The following is a 22,246-nucleotide window of genomic DNA, read 5'->3' on the forward strand; positions in this document are numbered from 1 at the left end:
GAAGCTATATTGAGAATAAAAAAATGAAAAGCCAAAACACATACAGAAATGGACATTTGACATTTGAATGAGGATTTCAAATAGCTCAGATGAAGGAAGAATATGAAACTGGAGTTCCAATTTAGGGCCAATTCAGATATAATCCGTTCTGTTAGGGATTTGGGGCTGTGAAGCTCCTCAACTTCAACAAGTATGCTTTTAGCAAGGTTATGCATGTCAGACTGAGAGACACCTGCATGTTCCCTTTGGGAAGCAAGCTGAAGATGATCACTGACAGTGTCTGAAAGGAGAAAGTTCTGCAGGAAATTCCTTCAAGCTAATGGGACCCCAAGTAAATCTCAACTTCAATGTGTACTTAAATTCTAAATCAAGTGTTGCCTTCATTCCTAAAACTGGTGGTAATATTTGCACTTGTATGACAGGTCTGGTTGCTCACTTTATAGAGATGCATGCCTAGTCTCCTTTGAGTCTTCCTAAATCCTTGCCCTTCAGTGATAACCATGTAGCAGTGAGATTCACAGACTGGTGACTTGTTTACGCTGTCTACCCAACAAGTTATTCTGTAATAGCTTCTGCCTCCGGCAACTCTCTGTGCCAGTATAAAAGTCACTTTGTCTTAGGCTGGGGGAGCAAAGTCAGCATCAGAAACACTTTTCCTACAGTAAACACCAAGGAGAAATGATGGGGGTTTAAAGATTGCTATTAAGAGCTGTGATTTGGAGGACAGCCAGTGAAAGGATACCCAACACAGACATTAACTCTTAAGGCACACACATATATTACAATTCTGATCAGAAAAACAAAATAAAATACAAAGCTGCTTTCAAACATGTTCCTGAACATATTACTCTAGTAGCAGTTAAAGAATAAGAATTCACTGCACAGTAGTTAGGCCTTGAAGCCCAATGGGCATCCCTACTCAAGAGATCAGGAATAAACAGACAAAAAGCAGTATATGTTTTAAATATTCCCGTGCCTCGCTTTGTCCCATCAGTAGACCTGGAGTAAATCACACAGATAAAATAACTCCATGATGTAATTTCCTGAAACTGCAGTGAGGGTCTCTGATGAAAACCATTTAGATAGCCTTAAACACATTACTAAATGCCAGTAAGCACTCTGAAATGCCTTCTTTTCATTTTTGTGATTATGAAAGAGCTACTAGTACTTAAAGCAGTTATACTGGCTAAAACTTTGCTTAAGATTACTCAAAATCCTTGCATATACAACAGCACTGCACCTTCATGATTTTTTTTCTCAAATGCTGTTTTCTTTCTTGTATCTGTAATAGAAACCAGTGACACTTTACATTAATTTTTAGCATAGTCTTTTCATTATTTATCTTTTCTTACTACCATTTAAATCCCCCTGGAACTCAGTGGAAACAGTCCCCAAGCTTGATGGCATTAGCAGCGAATCTGCCTTGCCTGAAACCAGTCTCAGGCTGACATTAGATAAGGCTCCCTGGATGTGGCTCACCAGCAGTTTGCATGTGGCTACTCCCTGCCACACCCAAATATGAAAACCAGGCATCAGTCGCTGTTTACAATGCTGCAAGAAATGCTGTAAAAATGAGATCATCACAGGAAATTCACATAGTTAAAAACCAGGAGATTAATAATCCAAAACAGAGGAATGCTTCCAAGCAACAGACTTCATGCAAAATAAAAAAGAGGGACAATGTTTTCCAACCTCTGCTGCACCAAAGAAGATACCCCAATTTCAAATTAAAATCAGAGTGCTTGTATTTCATTAAGGTTAGAAAGAAAATTCTGTCTGCCCTCTGACAGCTGCTTGTCCCAGCCAAAAGTGAATTTATGGCACAATTGAAATTACATTCTTTTTCTGCTACTCACTTGCTTCTGATGAGCATCATTATGCCCAAGCAATTTATCATGTTTTATATCTGAAAGAGCTGTTCTGTTTCCACAATCCTACCTTTTGTACCATCACTCTCTAAAAATCTGAGCAGTATAATTTCCTTCTTCCTTCTGCTTCCATTTCATGAAAACTCTGCTGACAATTGTGAGACAAAATACAGAGCATGCACACAGTCTCAGATAACTATTAAATCTTCTGAGAACTAGGGCATACTTTCCCTGTCACAGGTGAATTTTCACATTGAGTCTTTCTCTCCAGTGTCCCTCACCCAGCAAATGCTCCAAAGAAGAGCAGAAGAGAGATAGCCACCTGCAGCTGGTGTATCTGTAAGCAGGCAAGCAGCTGCCCCAGGTGCACAGCAGAGCAGGTGACTGTTCTGCAAGAGGAATATTTGTACATGCAGCTTGGCAAAGAAAGGAAAGGAGACATGTTCTTTTCCATTCTTCCCGGCAGATGAGCAAATTATTCCCTACCAAAGGCAGAAGCTGGTGGGTCGGCCGGCGCCCTCAGATGTGCAGTTGCAAGAGGCCACCTGTGCTTATCACAGCAGAGAACAGCCAAATCATGCCAAGGAATACAGTCTGTCAGCAGAACCTTTTTGTTACTGCTGTTTACAAACAAACCTCATTCCATGCTGAGATTTCAGCACTGGTAATCAAAAAGTACACTAAACAAATTTACCTTGAAGGTCTGCTTGATCAAACAGCAAGCCCCAGATGCTGTTTTCAACACCATTTGCAAGAACAGAAATACCTTTTAAACTTTAAACTCCTCAGCCTCACCTAGTCCAGACTTTAGTTCATTACCTGTTTCCCCAATGCCAAACTGACAGGCTGGATTAGACAAAATGGTACTACATAAGGGGAAAAAGGACTGTGTGGTTGCTGGACCCCACACAGGACAGGACGGAGTAGGCACTCCACCACAACACTCTAATCAAAGGATTTTTAGTTAACTTTTGAGAGTATCCACGGTTGCAAGATACTAAAGCCTTCATATTTTATTTGGCTGCAGCCAAAATACTTCATTAAACCTCAGGCACTTGTTTGCTGTTGGACATCAAACCAAAATATTGGGTGTTTTGATGCATATGTATTAGTCTAAAGGATTAATTAGGTCTGCAAGAACAATCAACAATTTGAGACAGAAAAACAATCTCTTCGCCTGGAAGTCTGCCTCTGGAGATAGCCACTGTTACCTGTGAAGGCTTGACTTGACCTCACCACACAGCCAGCTTGTCTTTAAAAACCACACACAGAAATCAGACCTTTGACTCCTTTCATGGTCCAATTCCCCTATATCCAATTCTTTGTAAATATGTAAGTATTGTCATCAGTTTCTTCCATATTTCAAATTTCCTATGAACTGAATGCTAAATTCTTAGAAAGCTTAACATGGACATATTTTCCCTACCTGGGCAGTAATGGGATACTTTACTTTTCGTTTCATCATCTCATTCCCCAAGGCTGTGTTTGTAACACAGAGTCATGATTTAAAAAAAAAAAAAAAAAAAGGTCTACAATTAAAGAATGAAAACAAAGTAAAAAGCCAAAGTTATTACCCCATGAGGTTTGAAAACAAAAAAGAACCATAGGTAGCTATGATCATTATGACATTCTGATATCTGCTCAATTCTGGTCAAATTCTCCATCTCCTATCAAAGAGGAAAAGGCAAATTTTCACTGCTATGCATGTCATACTGGCAGAGACTGACTATCTGGTTATAATAGCTATGAGTGCTGTCAAAAAAAAAAATCCCTAAATGCCCAGTCACTAATGATTTCATTGTGGTACATCTTTCATTTGAAAATAATAGTCAGTACTTTAATGGAGAAAATAGAAGCTCAATAAATCCTTAATGGTGCTGAGTCTCTTTTATGCTAGCAGTTTTACATTCAAAAACAATTCCTGGAAATGTCAACCTGCCAATCTGGTTTAAGGTTTTAAACCTTTATTATGAATTTCAGAGGTAGACTAGAAATATTTCTGTTAATGGCTTTGTCTGCAATGTCTTGATTATGGATAATCAGGTATGAGCAGTAGATTCATGCAACACAAGAAGCCCCTGAATAGAAAATTAAAGCTAAATCAACATTATCCCAAGGCTTTTTACTCCTCATTCCCCATCACAAGGTTCCAAGCAGTTACTGCCACATCTTCCTCACCCAGCAGGTCTTCATACGGAACTGGAGTAAAATGAGCTTTTAGTGGTGGGTGATTTATCTGAACTATTTCCTCTCCTGATTGCCCAAGAGGAAATCTCATATTCTTCTCCTCTCTGAGCTGCCAAGTAAAACCCAACTCTGGGACCTCAGAGCAAGAGCTAGAGGGTACAAGTGAGAAACCAAACCAGCTGCAGATCAGGAAAGGGAAGAAAGGATGGCTTAGATTTTAAAGTCCAGATTATAATATGACAAGAACAACAACCTGTGCATTCTAATTAGTGCTCCTGTCCCCTTCAATTATGTCGGCTGATGACCTGGAGTAAAGTGCCAGGATCCAATCAACACCCACATTTAAAACCAGTTAACAGACTGTCAGGTTTAGTTGTGAAAATGCCTTTATTAGTAACTGGTTTTAGCGAATCCTGGAAAGCACTGTCAGTCTTCATACACTGAGAATTACATACTGGTTGGTTGAGGAAACTGAAGCCTTCAGAAAGGCTTTTTTTCCCCCCTCTCTTGGTTTATATTCACAGTGAAAAATTATGTAGTAGCATGACTTTCTTTCAATACCAGACTCTTTGAAGAAGTATGGTACTTCTTGTGGAGCATTACATTGTGGATACTTGTGGTATATTATATCCAAAGCCTTCCTCTTGCTCTTACTTTTAAAGAAAGCATCTGTGAAACACAAAATGTGTGAAAGGTCCATATCCAAATTGCTCAACCCCCAAAGGCTCACTCTTCCTGCCCTTCAATGAAGAAAATTTTCTCCTGATCACCTTGTAGCATAGAAACAATAATGCTGAAGTTCTCCGCAGTGTTTATTCAGACCAACTCAGAAGGACAGCAATTCATGCAATGTTTCTGTTTTTTCCAACAGCCTGATAGCACAAAATCATGTTCAATGAAGGGCAGCTGCAGGAGTGCCAATGGCTCATCTTCCTGTGCAGAACCACAGGAACTCATTCTATTTTTCACATTTTCTCCCCAAAGAATACACAATTTCTTACATATGGTTATTTTAGTAAGAGTTGTGTCCAAGAGAATCAAGAGACATCTCTGAGTTTGTGTTATTTAAGTTACAGTCTCCTCTATGGCTATGTGAGCTAGTGGAGTATTCACTCAAACAAAACTGAACAGATGCAAAACCTTACCCAAGAGTGAAATCAACACTGTAGGATAAAAACCACACTGACTTTAATATTCACTGACATATTATTTTCCATTTTGTTTGGTTTTTTGCACTTACTACAGTCAGGCCCAGAATGGAAGTGACAAATTATCCCACCACGGGAATGTTCTCACAGTATTTTCAGGGAGATTGAGAGCAGGTGGGACCATAAATAGCAGAAAAAGCTTCCTGTTTAGAGATTTTTTTTCCCTTGCTTGAAGTCCTGACCTAGGGGAGCAGCTTCTGCCAGCAGCAGTAAAATAACTTTCCAAATAGTGTATCTCAGCTCTCAGCACCAGAGACTGCTGTCCCAAGGTGTGTCTGAAGTCCTGCACATCTCAGCTGCCCCCTAACCTTGAGGGCTAGTTTGCCTGTACTGGAGAATTTTGTGTTCAGCTTAGCATTCATGTCTGAAAAATGCTGAGGAAAAACTTAAGGTGAAGAAAAAAAGGAAGGAACAGATGATGAGAGAGTCCCACCAAGAAGGGTCCTGTAGAAAGGGAGAGAGGAAAGCTGATCTGTTTGCTATCAGAGGAGATGGAGGACACCAAAAAGGAGGCATAGTGTGCTGGACATTTCAAAGATATTGTCTCACTTTTTTTTTTTTTTTTTTAAGGAAACTAACCCTAATTTCTTTTTCCTTTCTCTTTTGAAGGTAATCCAGAAACTGTAGTCTCATACCCTGACAGCTGACCACAACAGCAGAGAACTTAATAGCTATCATTCTACAGTTTTGATACATAATGGTCAAGGTACAACAACCAGTGGTTTTAATGCAATGGTCAAGAAAGCTCCTTTCCACAAGGAGAGAAGAAGTGCTCAGTTTGTTTTCACAAACTGCACTCACTCCTCCACATTCCTTCTCATGGACTGTGTTGTCTGCAGCATGAGAGAGAGCTCTCCTTTTTTTTAGTTAGTTTTTTAGTTCGCTGAGGCCAGAAGTTTTTTTGGAACTGTTCAACCATTGCTTGGTCTGGGAACACCAGGACTATGGTCCAGAGGCCTCCCAAGGACTGGGATATTGGGCCCAAGCCCTGGAGAGACTGAGCGAAAGCCAAGGATGCACACACAAAAAGGACTCTTATCTCCCTCCAATCCACAGAAGGACTTTTCTCAAGTTGACATCTCTTCAGAACAAGGAGAGGTTCCATTGTTTAATATTATTCATATTTTCGTGTTTGTGAGTATTTTGCTTGTTAAATAAACAGCTTTTTCCACTTTTCTCCAAGGAAATCTTTCCTGAACTGGTGGAGAGGCCACTTGAATTTGCTTTCTAGAGGGACCCCATTTGGAGGTTTCCTCCCAAATTTGCCCTAAACCAAGACACCCAGAGAGGTGGTAGATGCCCCATTCCTAGAAATATTCAAAGTCAGACTGAGGCTTTGAACAACGTGATCTAGTGGGAGATGTCCCTGTTCATTGAAGATAGGTTGGACTAGATGACATTTAAAGATCCCTGTGTTCTATGAAAGACCAGACTCTTTAAAACTGAAAGAAGAGATGAACAAAACAAATCCTCAATTATTTTTTATAGAAAAATATATATGATGAAATACATTAACAAGAAAAACAATTTAATGGTTTTCAGATTTGCATCTGCCTTATAACTGTTTTATCATATAATAACTTTATTCCCTCTTCCATCCCTTCAAAGTGTTTTGTTTTGACACCCCTGAACTCAGGGATGGGAATTTATCCCGAACTCTGCACACAGCGACAATGAGGTGAGCTGCCTTCACCAATCTCTGCACAAGACCCACTTTCTCTTGGCACAGCTGACTGAGGCAAGAGCATGCTGAAGAGATTGGACTGTAACTATTTCAGAGTGATCCCTGAGAAAGAGGCCTTAAATAGACCAAAACGTACATCTGCCAGTCTCAGATGGATCCTTGTGCTTCTTCTGCCCACGAAGACATTATGCTGATGTCCCTAAATATCAGCACAGCTTATCCTCCTCAGCTCTGGCTACTATTTTTGGAGGAAGACTTAAAATTTGGGTGAGAATATCTTGTAATTTTTGTATTCATTTCAGCTAGAGCTTCCATCTTGTGACAAAGTATACAGTAAAGAGAAAAGGGAACAGAGAAATCACAAGTAGTGTACCCATTAGGGGCAGACTGCATAATTTTTCTAGAACGAATGAACCACCATTATGGATACTTAAAGGAACTTCAGGCTTTCTCACACCAAGGCACATCAAATCCAAACCCAAATCAAGTGAAGGCTTTGCCATGCCTCCACCCACAGAACAGATACTGTCTCCTTGCCAGGCATTTTTCAGCAGGCTGAGTGTAGGAACAGTCGGTGAAAAAATATCCTAACCTTGCCATGAGCTCCCAGCTGATATAACTGCTGGCAAAACCAATGGGGGTGTGGGGATCACTCCTGTGAGGATGAGAAAGAGGCTGAAATACTACACACATCACTACTTTGGCATGGATTGGGTTTGCAATAACAGCAAGATAGGTGAAAGTATCCTCATCTGTGGCCCAAATAAACAAGTTATTTACCGAGAGCAACAAAACAGGCTGATAAGAAGTTGCTTGAAGAGTCACAACTGACTAATTCCACCTCTTTACCACTTAAACTCTTTTCCTAACTTACTTGCACCAGCTGACTCCACTTCTCCCTTTCAGAAGAATGGAGAATTTCTTGACAGATCCAGGCAACGTGTGGCACTCTGCCAAGCTGGGCTGCCTTACAGCCAGCAAGGCTTTGGACAGTGGAGCCAGGCTTACCTGCACAGTGCCAGGCATGGAGAAGGGGGAAAGTCCAGTGCTGTAGCATGTGGCAATGGAAAACTTGCCAAGACGGTCAGATCTTTGCCCCTCATTCATCCTCTGACAGCTTGAGTAGTGCAATGTTAATAATTCATAAGTTATCTGTGCAATAAGTTACGTGCCCCTTTTAAAAATAGAGCTAGAGAAGCAAGTCTAAATAATTAATTTCAGAAGAAAAATAATCAAGTAACCCTTTCAAAGAAGAAAGAAAATCAATAACTCTGACTTTTTTTCACCTTGCTAAGCATTTCCGGACAACACCGTCCCCATGGATGACAATGCTCCGGTGTGACACATATTCCTAAGTGCAGCATCATCACAACAAAAACCACAGGCAATCTGGAAAATTTGTTAAGAATCTCTGCATCTCACAAAGCTTCTCTTCTCACCCTGACAGACAGTCTCTCCCTCTCTTCCATCCTGCTACCCAGAGCTCCAGATGCCGGGATGAAATTACCAGTGATGTGAGATGAAAACAGTTGGCGTCCGCTCACTGGGAGCCAGCCAAAGGGTGGCAGGGAGGGAAGCTGTGCCTCCCAGGAGTGGTGGCACTGAGCTGGCCACTGATGCCAGCTCTGCACTGAGCACCAAATGAAGAGAGCTTTTTTTACAGGTTTGCACACTGTTTCTCCTTCAGCTGGAACTCCCTGATATGCACAAGGCTACATTTCACTTGGGATCTGTGCTGGCTCCTCTGAGCCCTGGGAGGAAAGCAGGGATGGCAGGGCATGAGATATCTCTGAAACTACAATGCCCTGGTATCCACCTCTACCCCAAACACTGTGTGACACTTCCCACCAGGACAGTTGCCAGATGGTTGCTGATCTGAATTAGTTTCACCAGAGAGTGGAATGACAAGGGATATACCTAATCAACTTCAGCATGCATTTAGCTGCGGATATTCCATCTTTAAATCACAGATTCTGTTCACAGAAACAGCAGCATGCTGTGACAGTTTACTTCTCCTGCAACAAAGTCTTGTCCACACCTTGGCAACGAAAACAAAGGGTACTGTCTTCACCTAGGACTTATGCCCCAATTGAAAAACAATTTAGAATATGGAGAACATGCACTTATTTTTTCCCCCAGAACAGCATTTGAAGGATTTGCTACCAATATTTTTTAAGGGTTTGCTGAAGAAAACCTTTAATTATATTAGGATTTATTAAGGGAAGAAATGAAAAGAAAATAAGGTGGTTTTCAGATGAAAATGTCACAGAGACTACAGTTTGTTTGCACTGTCACTGCTGAAGCCCATGTGACAGACAGCAGGATTATTTTTGGTAACTGAGTGGAGGATGGGGAGACTGATACACTATTTGAACTTCTCCATGCCAGTCTCTGCTATTGAAAAAGTTACAAAAAGACCTTCCTATGTAGTAAGAAAAATGTATGGAGCACAGAGAAATTTCATTTATCATACAAAGAGAAGGTTTCCTTATAACTAACCAGTACTTAGACAGTCATGCAGCTATGAAAGGTCATTTTTCCTGCTGAAAATGTCATCACATAAACATAATTTCTCCATATGTAAAGGCCAGTTGTGGTCCTTAAAAGTATTTGGGAGTAATGAAGGGGGTGAATCAGCAGAAGCCCATGCCTAGGATGAGAAACCCAGGCTCAGTAACAGAAGAGCAGGGATTTTGCATGAGACAGATCTCTGGATCTGATCAGCAGAATCACTGTTACTTTATCTCAAAATCACTCACTTCAAAAATTATAATAGGATTTGGAAGTAGTGTCAGATGATTGCTGGCCAGTCTGGACAAATAGGAAATACCTAGAAAATAAAGACTAATCAGAGCTTGGCAGCAACTTATTTAGTAAATCATAAATCTTAATTTCAGATGCAGATACTGCTCAGGGAGGGGCATTTATAACATAAGCGACTGACACAAAATATTTTGAAAATTTGAGGGGTCCTTTGGTTTAAAGATATTTTTAAATTTCTATAAAGAAATATGGACAGTGCATTAGAAGATGTATAATATAATTACTTTTTTAAAAAATCATGTTACAATTACTATGTTTTTTGAGTCCAGAGAGATCCATTCCCATGCTTTGCCTCCTACCAAGAAGGAGCAGACCATTTCACTCTGTTCAGTTCCTGAAATGCCATAACAAGTATAAGTCATTCACTGTGGGTAGGTACCAATTTATTATTTATCACAGTGAAAAAAGATGTTGGAGACAAAATGGTGCTGTGGTAAAACTTTCATTCAGTTAATGGGTTTAGTTATGATTATTGCATAGGCCTTCATTACTTAAAACTGTCACAAGCACTAAATTCTAAACAGGGTTATTGAGTCAACATAGTATTCTTGCTTAGTCCTTTTAGTGTTACTTAAATCCTGTCCTGTTTCTCATAAATTTTCCTGCAGGTAAACTCACTGATAGCTAAAAAAGACAATGTGTTACAAAAATCAAAGAATTTTCACAGTATATCCCTGCTTCTGTGAGTAAATTTAATTTTAAAAATGTCTGAAAAACATTATGTGCCACCTTAATAAATATGTATAAATTCCTAGCTAATGAAAACATAGGGTAATGCTTTATGCAAACAAGGCTTTTTTCACCAAAAATATTCTTTACCAGTTGTGTACCACTTTGCACCACATCAATGTATTTATATCAGAGCAAAAAGAGGGAAATGTGATTTCAGATTGGAATAATCACACTTTACACACGTGGAGCATGTGTCTTACCTTCTTACAAGGTTCATGGCAATGAAAATCACTGTCACACTCAGCTCCAGATTTCACATACAGCAGCCTCCAAATTTCATTTTGCATATTATGCTTATAGAGCTGAATTCTTCTATGAGCAAAATGCTCCCCATCTCTGTTGATATTAAAGAGAGTACTGCACTTGCACTTTGGAGCAAAACTTGTCTTGAAATAATATGTTTGAGAGACTTTTCAACATTTCTTGTATATTTCTATCATTTTTCTAAGCTTCTGAATGCAGCTTTTTACTCTGCTAAACAAATACTTCAACAGAAAATTTTCTTTGACTGTTAAAAACAGCAGTTCTTGAATGGCACCTCAAAAACCAGGTGCTGCAGGGGAGGAGCAGAGAATAAGCTTGGGCATTACACCATCTAAAGCAAGTAAAGCTCTTGGATGAAAGAGCATTTATAGAAGTCACTGCCCTAAAAAGCTCACGGGTAACCTGGGAAAGCCCATTTACAGTAGGTACTGGTTCTCATCTCAGTCTGTGTCCTGAAGAGACATGTTGGGAACATTACTAAGGGCCAGAGGACTTGTACTTCTCTCCTCTTAAGCAGAAATGAATGGAAACAGGATTTCTTGCCTTTTGCCTCTATTTGTAAAACCACCCACTGGAAGTGGTCTCCTGAGTGAAGATGCCCAGAGAACAGCACTTGGGTCTCTAACAGACCCAACAACCTGAAGGACTTGAAGCATTTCAACAGAAATGATCTCTCTTGGTTAGGAGCTAACCAAAAGAACTTCAGAGTCACATGGGAGGCTGCTGCTATTGCAGAGGTCCTTGCGAGACAGAAAGCAACACCTCTGTTTGTTCCCCCTCTGGTCCTTCTGCTTTCAGTGGCCATAAGAAAGACTGACACCTGCTCAGTATGGCCAGCACACAACTAATAAATGCCCCTTTCTTCCCAGTTACACAATTCTCATTCATTTCTTGATAACCCATTTCACAGTACTCACATCAAATCTTCCAGCAGCTGCTACCTCTGACTATATTCCTCCTCTCTCTTTGTCTGATGTGGCAAAGCTGCCCTTCCCCAGAAGTGTCAGTGCTGTCTCAGCTCTGCCTCCTTCTTTACCCTGGCTCACCATGCCAAACCCAGACAAAGGACATGGGAAAATACACATTTAGTAGCTGCAAACAAGCAACCAACTAACTCATTCTTCTCATGGGGAACAGGAGCTGGTGCCTTCTCAGTGCTTTTCTTCAATAGGTAGCAAAGATGATTTGTTCTTCCCAGGTATGGGGCTTTCAGAGACAGGATTTCTCTGAAAGGGACTGCTTGAAGGGGAATTAATGATCGCTGTATATAAAGGCATCCAACACTTGCCAAGCATGTGTTGTATATACTAGACTAAAAATAGATCATCCTTTTGCAAAGTATCTTTCCTGAGAAAATATAAGGAAGAAGTTCCTTAAAGATTCCCAGGTGGCTCTAGGGAAATGATGTTTGGGGTGAATTAGATGTTGAGTAGAGATGTTGAGTTCTCAAAGAAAATCTACTTGCTATTGTCAAGCCATTGAGAAAAGTTTTGATTTGTAGATGCTCAGAAGAGAATTGGTAAGGGTTTTGCATTGGTGCAAAGGAAAGGAAACTTTGGAAAAAAATGTTCTGAATGCTTCCTGATTGATGGATTGAGAAAAATTCTTAATACACATCAATATTTCTCATGAGGCACATTAGGATATTAGGAAGGGGGAAATGACAGTTGCAGGGATGTTGCTGAGGTAATTTGTTAGTGATTGAGTAATTTCTTTTCTCTCCTGGCAGCCTACTGACTCAAATGGCAATGTTAATAACCCAGACAACACAAGGAAAAAGCAAGCAAGCCTTGGCAGGGATTTGTGTTCTTATCAAATCTGTGAGGGAACATTGCCTTTGCTTCCAAAGCTGTAGGGAGGAAGCAGATCTGTTAAGTCACAGAAATCCTAGCAAATTCCTAGAAGGGGCAGTTCTCAGAAACATCCCAGGATATGCTACAAAGAAGTGTTCACAGCAGTAGGAAAACTCTGCAGGTTCATGGAGAATGCTACAGAGAAAGGTATCAGAGGGTGGCCCAAAACCAGTTGAAACGTTCACAGTAAAAAAGACAGAAAAGGAAGATTTGAAAAATAAAAACTGAAAAAGTAGGTGAATGTAATCATGGAAAAAAAAAAATCAATGAACGACTGTGCTTCAGCAGATAAAGAAGACTGACACAAAAAACCCTTGCTACAGTCAGTAAAGTAAAAAACATTCAGTAAGAAAACATAGCCAGTGAAAGAAGTATCTTCAAAAGAATCAGTATTTCAGGCAAGATCTTGTAGCAGATGATGAATTGTGATAAATGAGTATAATCTGAAAAAAAATAGGAAGTATTATGGGAAAGGAAAGAACTATATTATCTTTTGGCTAAGGGAACTGAAAGAAAAAAAGGAAGTACAGTGGCATGAGTAAGCAAAGTGAATGCCAGGATACTGATGAAGACATTCAGAGAAAAATTATGTCTAACTGGAAGACATAAGAATTGGACAAAATTCACAAGCATTCATTAAATGTCCTTATCAGCTCATATCTTAGCTCAAAACACAGGAAATGCAGCAAAAGGCTGGAGGGATGGAGCACATCTATTTAAAAAAAAAAAAAAAAAAAGACAAAGGAAAATAAGGAGGTGGCATTATCCTAAAAACCTGCAAGTGACTCACCAGTTACCTGAGAACTCCTAAATGAAACAATTGGTGAAAATCAGAATATTTTCTTGGTGTGGAGCATTTAGCAGATACCAGAACAGAACAAGGGCTTAGATGCTATTTTGATAGATTATGCAAAATCTTCTGAAAGTGTGTCATGGAATGGGAATCCAGAAGCACATGGGACTGGGGAGGGAAGTGCATTAACAGCAATTCACGGGGAGAGGGAGAGGGAGAGGGAGAGGAGAGGAGAGGAGAGGGAGAGGACTGTGAAGGATTATATTCACAGTAAGACACACTGAGAAATATTATTTAGTGACAAGAGAGGAAAGTATCTCATTTGTACTTAATACAACAACTTGAAATTACATGGTCAGTAGGAGGCAAAAAATAATTTTCCAGTTAAAACTGTAAGGTTTCTTTCTTAAGGAAATAGAAATTTTATTTAGATAGAACAAGCCTGAGACCCAAGAAGTCTTGTTGGAAATATTACAGGAGATCAAAATAGATATTGGTGTAAAAAAATACATAACAGCACTAAACATGATAAATGCTAGAAATTCTTCAAAAGACTATGATAAACACCAAAGGTGGCTTTAAAGAAAGAGTGCTTTCAAAGATGTGTACAATTCCTAAAGGTATTTCAGCATGCAAAATACATTAAAGATAATCAACATATATCCCATCTACTGCAGTGAGAAACGGGACCCGAGGGAATTGTATGGCACACCAAAGCAGAAACTAGCACTGAATTAAGCAATAAATATGAACACAGATGTGAGAAAACCTTACTGTTGATCCGACGATAGACAATAGTCAAGGATATTACAGAAAATGAGCATACGGTTGCAGTAAGTTATATCAGAGAATGAATACTCTCTAACTGAGTCTCAGGCAATGCTCCAGGACCAGATAGCAAAATGCTCCTTCTAACTGTCAGCCCTTAGATAGACAAGATGCAGAATCAGGATGGATTGGGAAGAAGCTGCATGGCTTTGAGGTCGCTTTTGTAATGATATATAAAGCACTGGCTTTCCCACAGGCACGTCTATAATACATTCCTTACACACATCAAATGTTCCTAAGGAGGCATCACTTCTGGTAGTTATTTGAACACATCTTGAGTGAAGAATATATATATATATATTTAGCAGTGTCAACAACATTGCAAACATACACTCATTTGACACATGCGTAGCTGTGTTTCTCCAGCTTTTGGCTCATCTGTCCTTGTGTGACCTGCCAAGGACTCCAACCTCATCTTCTCACCTCCTGTGACCTTGTGAAATTGTGACTGCCAGAGAAACCACAACTCATGGCATGTGAAACCAGACCATCTCTACTACTGCTACTACTACCTCTCATGATCCCTCTTACGCCCTACCTTATCTCCACATCAGCATGAATACATCCCATCACTCAACTTGCTTCATCTCTCTTTCCCAAGCACCCCTTTTGCCTCTAAGGGGGCAAGGAATGCTTACAAAGAAGGGTGCATTCACTTTATCTTGCAATCCAGCAGAGACAGCCTAAGTCAGCTGTCTTCCAGCGCTTCCCAGCACAGCTAGGCTGCAGCAACCTGAGCAGCAAGGTAAATTTAGCCTGGTTAGAGCTAGTTTGAGTCTTCAGCACTGCTGGACCATTTTTTCCCTTACTTCTCACCCACAATTTAGTTTCTGCTTGAACCTCAAGACTATAAAGCAGTACCCAGTGGACCTGCATGTTAATCAACACCAAGCAATAAATTTGGTAGTGTGGATGCGACAGTATTTTTGTACAGAGCAGAGACTGCAGACCCCATAACGTGGTATCATGTCCACTTAGCACAGCTTCAGAAATAACACTGAGAAAGGAGAATAGCTAAAACGTCATGCAGACTTTATCTTTTGTGTCAGGTTCACAAGTAACCTAAGCAACACTGATATGTACACCAGCCGATGATCTGTTCTGTTAGGTACAAACAGTCCAAAACTCCTGCACTGGAGTACTCATAACTCCAACACACTGAGAGATTAAATATCTGTCCTTATAAAACTGAGGCAGGCTTTGTGCCAGTTGACTCACAAGTAATGTTGGAAAGATTAAAATAACACATAATTGCACCAGCTCTCTAAATCTGACCAGGGCTCAGAGGATAAATGCCTTACCTCATTATGTTTAAATGCTCTATCTCAATCTGGTTTAAAAGAGAGCAGGGGCTGTGAGCTGCCAATCTGCTGTACTGTTAAGAGAACAGAAATACCACTGCAGATTGAGATTTAGGCTCCAGCAAAGAGATGTGCTTGGTATTTGGCTTTCCTTTATGGTCCCCTGCTCCTCAGCTCACTTGCTTCCAAGGATCATCACTTCACCCAGTATGACTTTGTGTCAGCACCAGTTGAAATGATCCCTTTTCTCAAGAGACAGCATTTCTGTGCCTGAAGTGTAATGTTATTTATACATTACAGACCACATTCCAGCTGCCCAGCTCATGCTGATGGCTCCACCACCACCACTGAGGAATACCTGCCAAAACAGCAGGTTGCCTATCTGAACCCTGCTTTCAGAGACAAGTCATGCACACTTCACTTGACTTTCAAGTAGGTGGAAGTCCTAGTTTGAGTAAAGAACAGCCAGAGCTAGCTGGAGTCAAATCAGAAAGGGTTTTGCTCCAGCAGGAAGAGAGTTTTTAAGGAGACAGTTTAAAATGGGACAGAAGCCCTGTGAGAAGCCCCAGACAAAAAGTGGAGCATCACTCATCTATATCTCTATTGATTCTAAATTACTGATGATGTATCTGGGACATATAACTAAGGATACCTTTGGGGCAATTGCACAAGCTGTATCAGCAAGCATTTCATGCAAGAATTAGTCTAAGATACCTGTGTGCCAAATTGCCATTCTAACCTAGCAATACTACTCTGCATGGCTTTTCTGATAACTGCTTACCTCTTTTAACTTGTCCAACTCATTTTGCAGTGTCTGCTTGGATACTTCCACCTCAATGATTTGCTGCCGAAGGACTTCATTTTCATCTTCTGCTTTAACTCGTTTCTCCTCCACACTCTCCAGCTCATGGTGCAGTCTGACAGAAACATCTTTGGCTACCTGGGCAAAAGAGCACAAATGCATTAAGGTCACCCATGAGCAGCAACAGCTACAGTATGTCTCCTACAGTTAGGAGACAGAGTTAAGCATATTACAGTCCTAGACAGCCAAAAGATTTTTAATTCAATTATGACATTGTTGATGGAACACTCCAAGCCTTCCAAGTCCCAAAATGAATATTCATTTCTAATAAAGAAATCCAAAATGAAAATATATTTGATTACCCACCTCCAGCTCCCTCTCCACATTATGCTAAGGCAATGTTATGAACAGCAGGAGGAAACAAGCAGACACCAAAGCTGCCCATCAAAGTCCCAGCACATCTCACAGATAAAGCCAAAGACAAGGAATTTGCTGTAAAGCTGATGGGCCATCAATCAAAGCAACGTGTGTGCAGCAGTCACAGTCACACAAACTTGCTGCTCTAGCAGCAATCACAACTAGGCAAGAGTGATATGAAAGAAATACATGCTAGCTCAGGTTTTCTGAGTCCAGACTAACAAGAATAGATATTTACTCCAAAAACATTTGTAAAGGTGACACATCATACAACACAAGGAATTATGGAACTACAAGAAGTCAGTAAAACCAAAGCCAACTAACTAAAAACATTCAATATCTTTTAAATTGAAATCTAGGTGCAAGATTTTTACTGAGTAATGTATCACTGCTATTGTTATAAGGTTATAATTCAGTTTCTGTCATAAAAGAAAAATTAGATCTGACATTTTAAAAGGTTTGATGACATAATTTGTTACTCTCATTTCCACTGCTGACAACAAATCATTTCAGCCTCAGATTTTATGTTCTGCATTTTTAAGTACAATATTAACTACAATTCTAGTTGCAAGCAGTCCCTCTCTACAGAAGATATTTTAAAAACAGCTACAAGATAGCAATATCAAGAAAGATGAGTAAAGCTAAATAAACATCATGTCTATACAAAGCTTTACTTGGTCTTGATGGAAGCATTTCTGAAAGATACAAAAACTCTTTCAGTATGAGTATAATTCTTACAGCTATTTGTGTTTGTAGGGAAAGAGCATTTTGATTCTCTATCTGCCCTGCAAACATATTAAAACAGTCTGTTCCTGTTACAAGTAACTCACTAGACACTAAGAAATGCAACTTAGACTGCTTTTTTTTTTCCCAGTTACTTGGCATAAGCAAGAAGTGAAAAGGAAAGAAACAGCATGAACTGGAAAAAGTATATCAGGTTTTGTTTATACTGTCTTGCAAAGGTAAAGTTTTCAGTAAAACCAGTGAAACAAGACCCTTTAAATCTTTCAAATGCAGAAATGTAACTTGACTGTATTTCTTTCATTGTGAATCTGAACACATGTTTTTTTACTCACTGACACATCTTTTTATGGCGATGAGCTGAATATTTGTTCTCCACCACAGCAGAAGGAAATTGGTCATGACGTTTGGAGAACTACTGCTTGTTTCATGTGTCACCCTCACTTCCATTGCAGAGAGCCACATCACAGTCTGCTCTCTTTTGCTGTGAATATGAATCTCTCAACCCACCTTTAAATCTTGTTCCAGGCTCCTAATGAGCTCTCCATCCACATGGCCTGTTTGTGCAACTTTCAAGCTTTTCTGTTCTGCTTTCCTGAGACGATATTGCAGAATGCGGCAATTCTTGTTTGCCCGGTCCAGCTCTCGCCGGAGCTCCTGCAGCTGGTAAACATCTTCCTCTAAATAGCTGTCACGCATTTCTTCCATTTCAGCCCGGAGTTCATCCAGCTCATCCTGTGAGAAGTCAAAACAGTGCTCCATCATACCTCCAAATCTCACCCATGGGAGCAAAATAGGAAACATGCTCACTAGGATACCACATTAATGAAATGATACAGACTGCAACACACAGCTCCAGAAGTCACAGGAACAGAAGTTTTAACCCAACATTGAGTAATTATGCTGAACTAAATTAATGAATACTTGTCATATTTCTTTCAACTGCTTTGATAATTAAAAACAAACCAGATGCTCATGTCTCCTGAAACTGGTAACCTTCATTTTACCATCTCAAACTAAAATTAAAACTGCACAATACTTTACCACTATTCAAACTGATTCCTTGCTTTACTTAGACTACAGTAAACCTACTTAACCAAGTACCTCAACATCTCTGTGTGGTGTGCCTTTTTAACAACCAACACCTCCTAAAAATGAAATTATTAGGGGGAAAAAAAAAAAGTGTTTTACACGAAATACTGAACTGCTCCATATGGAAACACTGTCCCATCTGAGCCTAACTGTGCACTGGATTAGGACATGTGGATTGTGTGCAGGAGAAAGTGGGGTTTTGTTGTGTGTACACACATCTCAATAAAAAGACCACAGGAACAAAACAAAACCTGTGCCCACGAGAATAACCTGCTCATCCTTTTCTGGGCATCATGAACTGTCCTAGTTCCACATTATATCACGAGTAGAACTTGCTCTCTAAAGTCAGATTAAAGATTTACGGCTGAACAGGATAAGCTCTATCATTGCCATTTGTTCAATAGGTGCGTGACTGAAGCTCCAAAGCTAGAACTGTTATAAAGGTCTTCCAGGCAGAGGGGTATGAGGTATTAAACTACTGCATGAGAGAAAAAAAGATGATTCTACAAACTAGAACAAAATTGGGGGGTGGGGGGGGAAATCAAGAAAAAGAGGCAGGAGGAGAATATTTGAAATTAACTATTAAATTTTAAATTGGTTTCTTTAAAAATGCATTTGATACTATAAAGACCAAATTTTCTGTGGAAAACTTTGTTTTACTAAGATTTCAGAGAACTTGTACTGGGGCTAGCTGTACTGTGACCTCACTTCAGATCTGTAAATCACTCTTAGAATACCAAGGAAAGCTGGAGATTATTTCACACTTGAAATACCAAGGGTGGCCAGAGAATGTTTCACACTTGTCTCAGGTGGAGAGGGCACTGCTATGAAGTCAGAACCCTTGACAAAGCTCCCTCTGCCCCTGGCTGAACCCTGTCCAGTCCCTGCATGAATGCATCTGCCCATGCTATCCTGGCAGTCCTCTCAACCATTCCCCCTTCCCATGGCCTAACCAATCTGACATTAATCTTGCTTCATTGGAGCCTTGGTAACAAATGCAGGGCAGATCTTGTTCCTGAGCACAGTCCTGACCAAAGGCAAATGGGTAGTTGGATTCTTTAGCCTTGTCAGTTATGTTAGAATTACAGCATTATTCTTAACAAAATCCCATCCAGGTATAAAAATTCCAGTATTTATACAGCTATGGTTTAAATTCAATTAGTTGAGACAGCATAAATTTTGGGTACACACAAGGCCTGTTATTTCCAAAATTACAAAATTGCTCTGGGCTCCCCAGTGAGACTTTGCTCCACCAGTACCTCCCACTCAGGGCCCTACATTCTCCCTAGATGCTCTGAAAGGACAGAGAAGTTTTCTCACAAGCCCACTATGTCACAGTACATTCTCAATATATTCAGGTTTCTGCTGCAGGAGCATCCTGTCCCACAGTCTCTCTGAGACAGGTGCTCTAGAATATATATATTTGTGTGGATGGATAAACTCAAGGGTTACTCCCCAGTGAGCTGGGTCATGCTCACACTATACACCGTCTGAAAAGGAATAGTGTAAGCACAGTCATCGAGGTTACCCTTGCAGCAATAACATCCTCAGAAGTTCCAAATACATTAATTAGGCACAAACAGCTGACTTCAAGGAAGCAAATGAGCTCTGCAGACCAAACCCAGCAGGATTATTTCAAAACAATTTAGGATCCAGGCTCTATCTACTCCTCCTCAGGACACAGCCAAACACTCTGGTCAGTTTACAGCCAACGCACTGGTGAAGTTTTGATAAATGATGCATACTTTTAAAAAGACAAACATAGCAATGCATGCTTGATTGGATTGGGAACAAGACCTTCTTTTCTTTTCTGTGTAAACACTTATCACTACGCTTCACATTTATAGACACTTCCAAGAGGTAAAGTAAGTTTACCCAGTGAAGATAAGAGATGAAGAAGAAAACGTCAAGGTTTTAGAAACTGATTAGAGAGCAGTAGTGGCTTTTTAACCGAAGAAAAGGAGTACACTTGTGCAGTATCAGTTTATTACCAAGGTATTTTGGCTAAGATACTCATACCAAAAGTAGAGTCTTTACCAGTCAGAGCTAACTCAGCTCTATGGCATGAACAGGACCAGAGTTATTTCTTAACGTTTGTCTGCAGACTCAGGGGTTGAATTTACCTCAACTAGATTTAAGCTCAATTAACTTTTTAATGTCATCTTCAGAATGCTAATGTGAGATTAGTAATTTGGTTGTAAATTAAAATTTTGAGTCACAAATCCACAATAAAGAAAAACAACTGTCATCAACAAATTAATGGGATCTGGTTTATAATCCGATGTTTACATTTAAGAACTAAGCAATGGCTTTCATTATAAAGTAGCCTGCAATTATAATGTCATTGCTCAACTCTTAAACTTCCTTCTTATCTTTATCAGGTCTAGTTGGTTTCTAAAGACAATTAATAAACAATATTTGATTTCAAAGCATTTTTTGCAACCAAATTTGGAAAGTGAAACTCACATAATTTTAAAAATCCCTGAAACACTCATCCCTATAAAACTGAATATTTCCAAATCCTATCTGTGGACATGAGAGTTCTGCCAGCCATAAAAGTCACTCTTTCTCTGTTGGAGATTGAATCCAATGTCTTTGCTCACACCAAAGAAGTTCCTCAAAGAGTTGCAAGAACTGGCATGAGCTATGTTTCAGGAGACAGGACTGTCTTTAACCTTCTGGTAAACCGAAGTTTTCTCCTTTACCAGGACAACCGTGACTTTGCAAGCCAGTGTTGTAGGGTTTTATTTTGTTTGGTTAGTTGGTCGTTGGATTTTGGTTTTGTTGCTGTTGTTTTTTTAAATTTATTTTGTTTTGGTTTGGGTTTGGATTTTTTGTTTGTTTGGGGTTTTTTTGTGCTATGCTTGCCTCTGGTTTTGGTTTTAAATACAAAGTTGTTTTTTTCTCTAGTGCAATTTTGCAGATAAATTAAAATTTAGAATACAATGAAGGATGCTGTACTTTAAATTCCACACAGATCTCCTCTCAGATATTTTTTGACTGAGTTTCTTTTCTACTCCCAAAATTTTCACATAGAAATCAAACTCTGTCCTGACTTCTTGTATTTAGAGATACAGCACCCTTTGGATGAGCTTTAAAAGAAGGCAACATGAGGCCACAAACAGTTTTGACTATATAAGAAGTAGAAACCTCACTGAACAGGCTGTGTGCCATGTCAGCCCATTTTCTGCTGTATTGCTGCAGTGCTTGGGGCTTCAACCTATGAGGTCTGTCCAGCCCAGAGAGGAAAAGAGCTAGATTAAATCAGACAGATTAAATCTTTTTGAATAGCAACATGAACTCCTATTTTTATATAATAAATATATAGAAAGGAACATGTCACCTTTGGAAAATCTGGCTCAGATTTTATATGTCGGTCAGCACACAACTATAGATACTGGGATAAACTTTAACTAAACCATAACAGTTTAACTTCACTTACAATAAAGACACAATCTCACTTTCGATAGAGGCTGCAAAGCCAGTGACAAGGGTGTAGATGCTTTCATTTCTTAACAGCTTATTCTCCTTGGCAAGCACTTGTGATTCTGCTGTGGACACAGAAACTCTGTGGTAACAGATCCTAAGTCAGAACTGCTACAATTGCACCTGGAAAATCAGAACAGCTTAAACTCATCTTCTGAAGTGATCCT

At 39.7% G+C, this 22,246-nt stretch overlaps 1 protein-coding gene across 5 annotated transcripts in view; it reads right to left on the reverse strand.

Annotated features, from left to right (window-relative positions):
- MTCL1 (microtubule crosslinking factor 1) overlaps window positions 1–22,246 on the reverse strand; it is a 101,718-nt gene that overhangs the window by 72,114 nt on the left and 7,358 nt on the right. For all 5 annotated transcript variants that reach the window (XM_083869490.1, XM_083869489.1, XM_083869492.1 and 2 more), the window contains exons 2-3: window positions 18,012–18,236; window positions 16,323–16,481 (exon numbers count right to left, since the gene is read on the reverse strand). In XM_083869490.1, the coding sequence (XP_083725616.1) occupies window positions 16,323–16,481; window positions 18,012–18,209 (357 nt within the window). In that variant the 5' untranslated portion in view covers window positions 18,210–18,236. The remainder of the gene's footprint in view (window positions 1–16,322; window positions 16,482–18,011; window positions 18,237–22,246) is intronic.

The sequence above is a fragment of the Zosterops lateralis genome (assembly GCF_965231275.1).
Source record: "Zosterops lateralis genome assembly, chromosome: 1".
In the NCBI taxonomy this organism is placed as follows: domain Eukaryota; kingdom Metazoa; phylum Chordata; class Aves; order Passeriformes; family Zosteropidae; genus Zosterops; species Zosterops lateralis.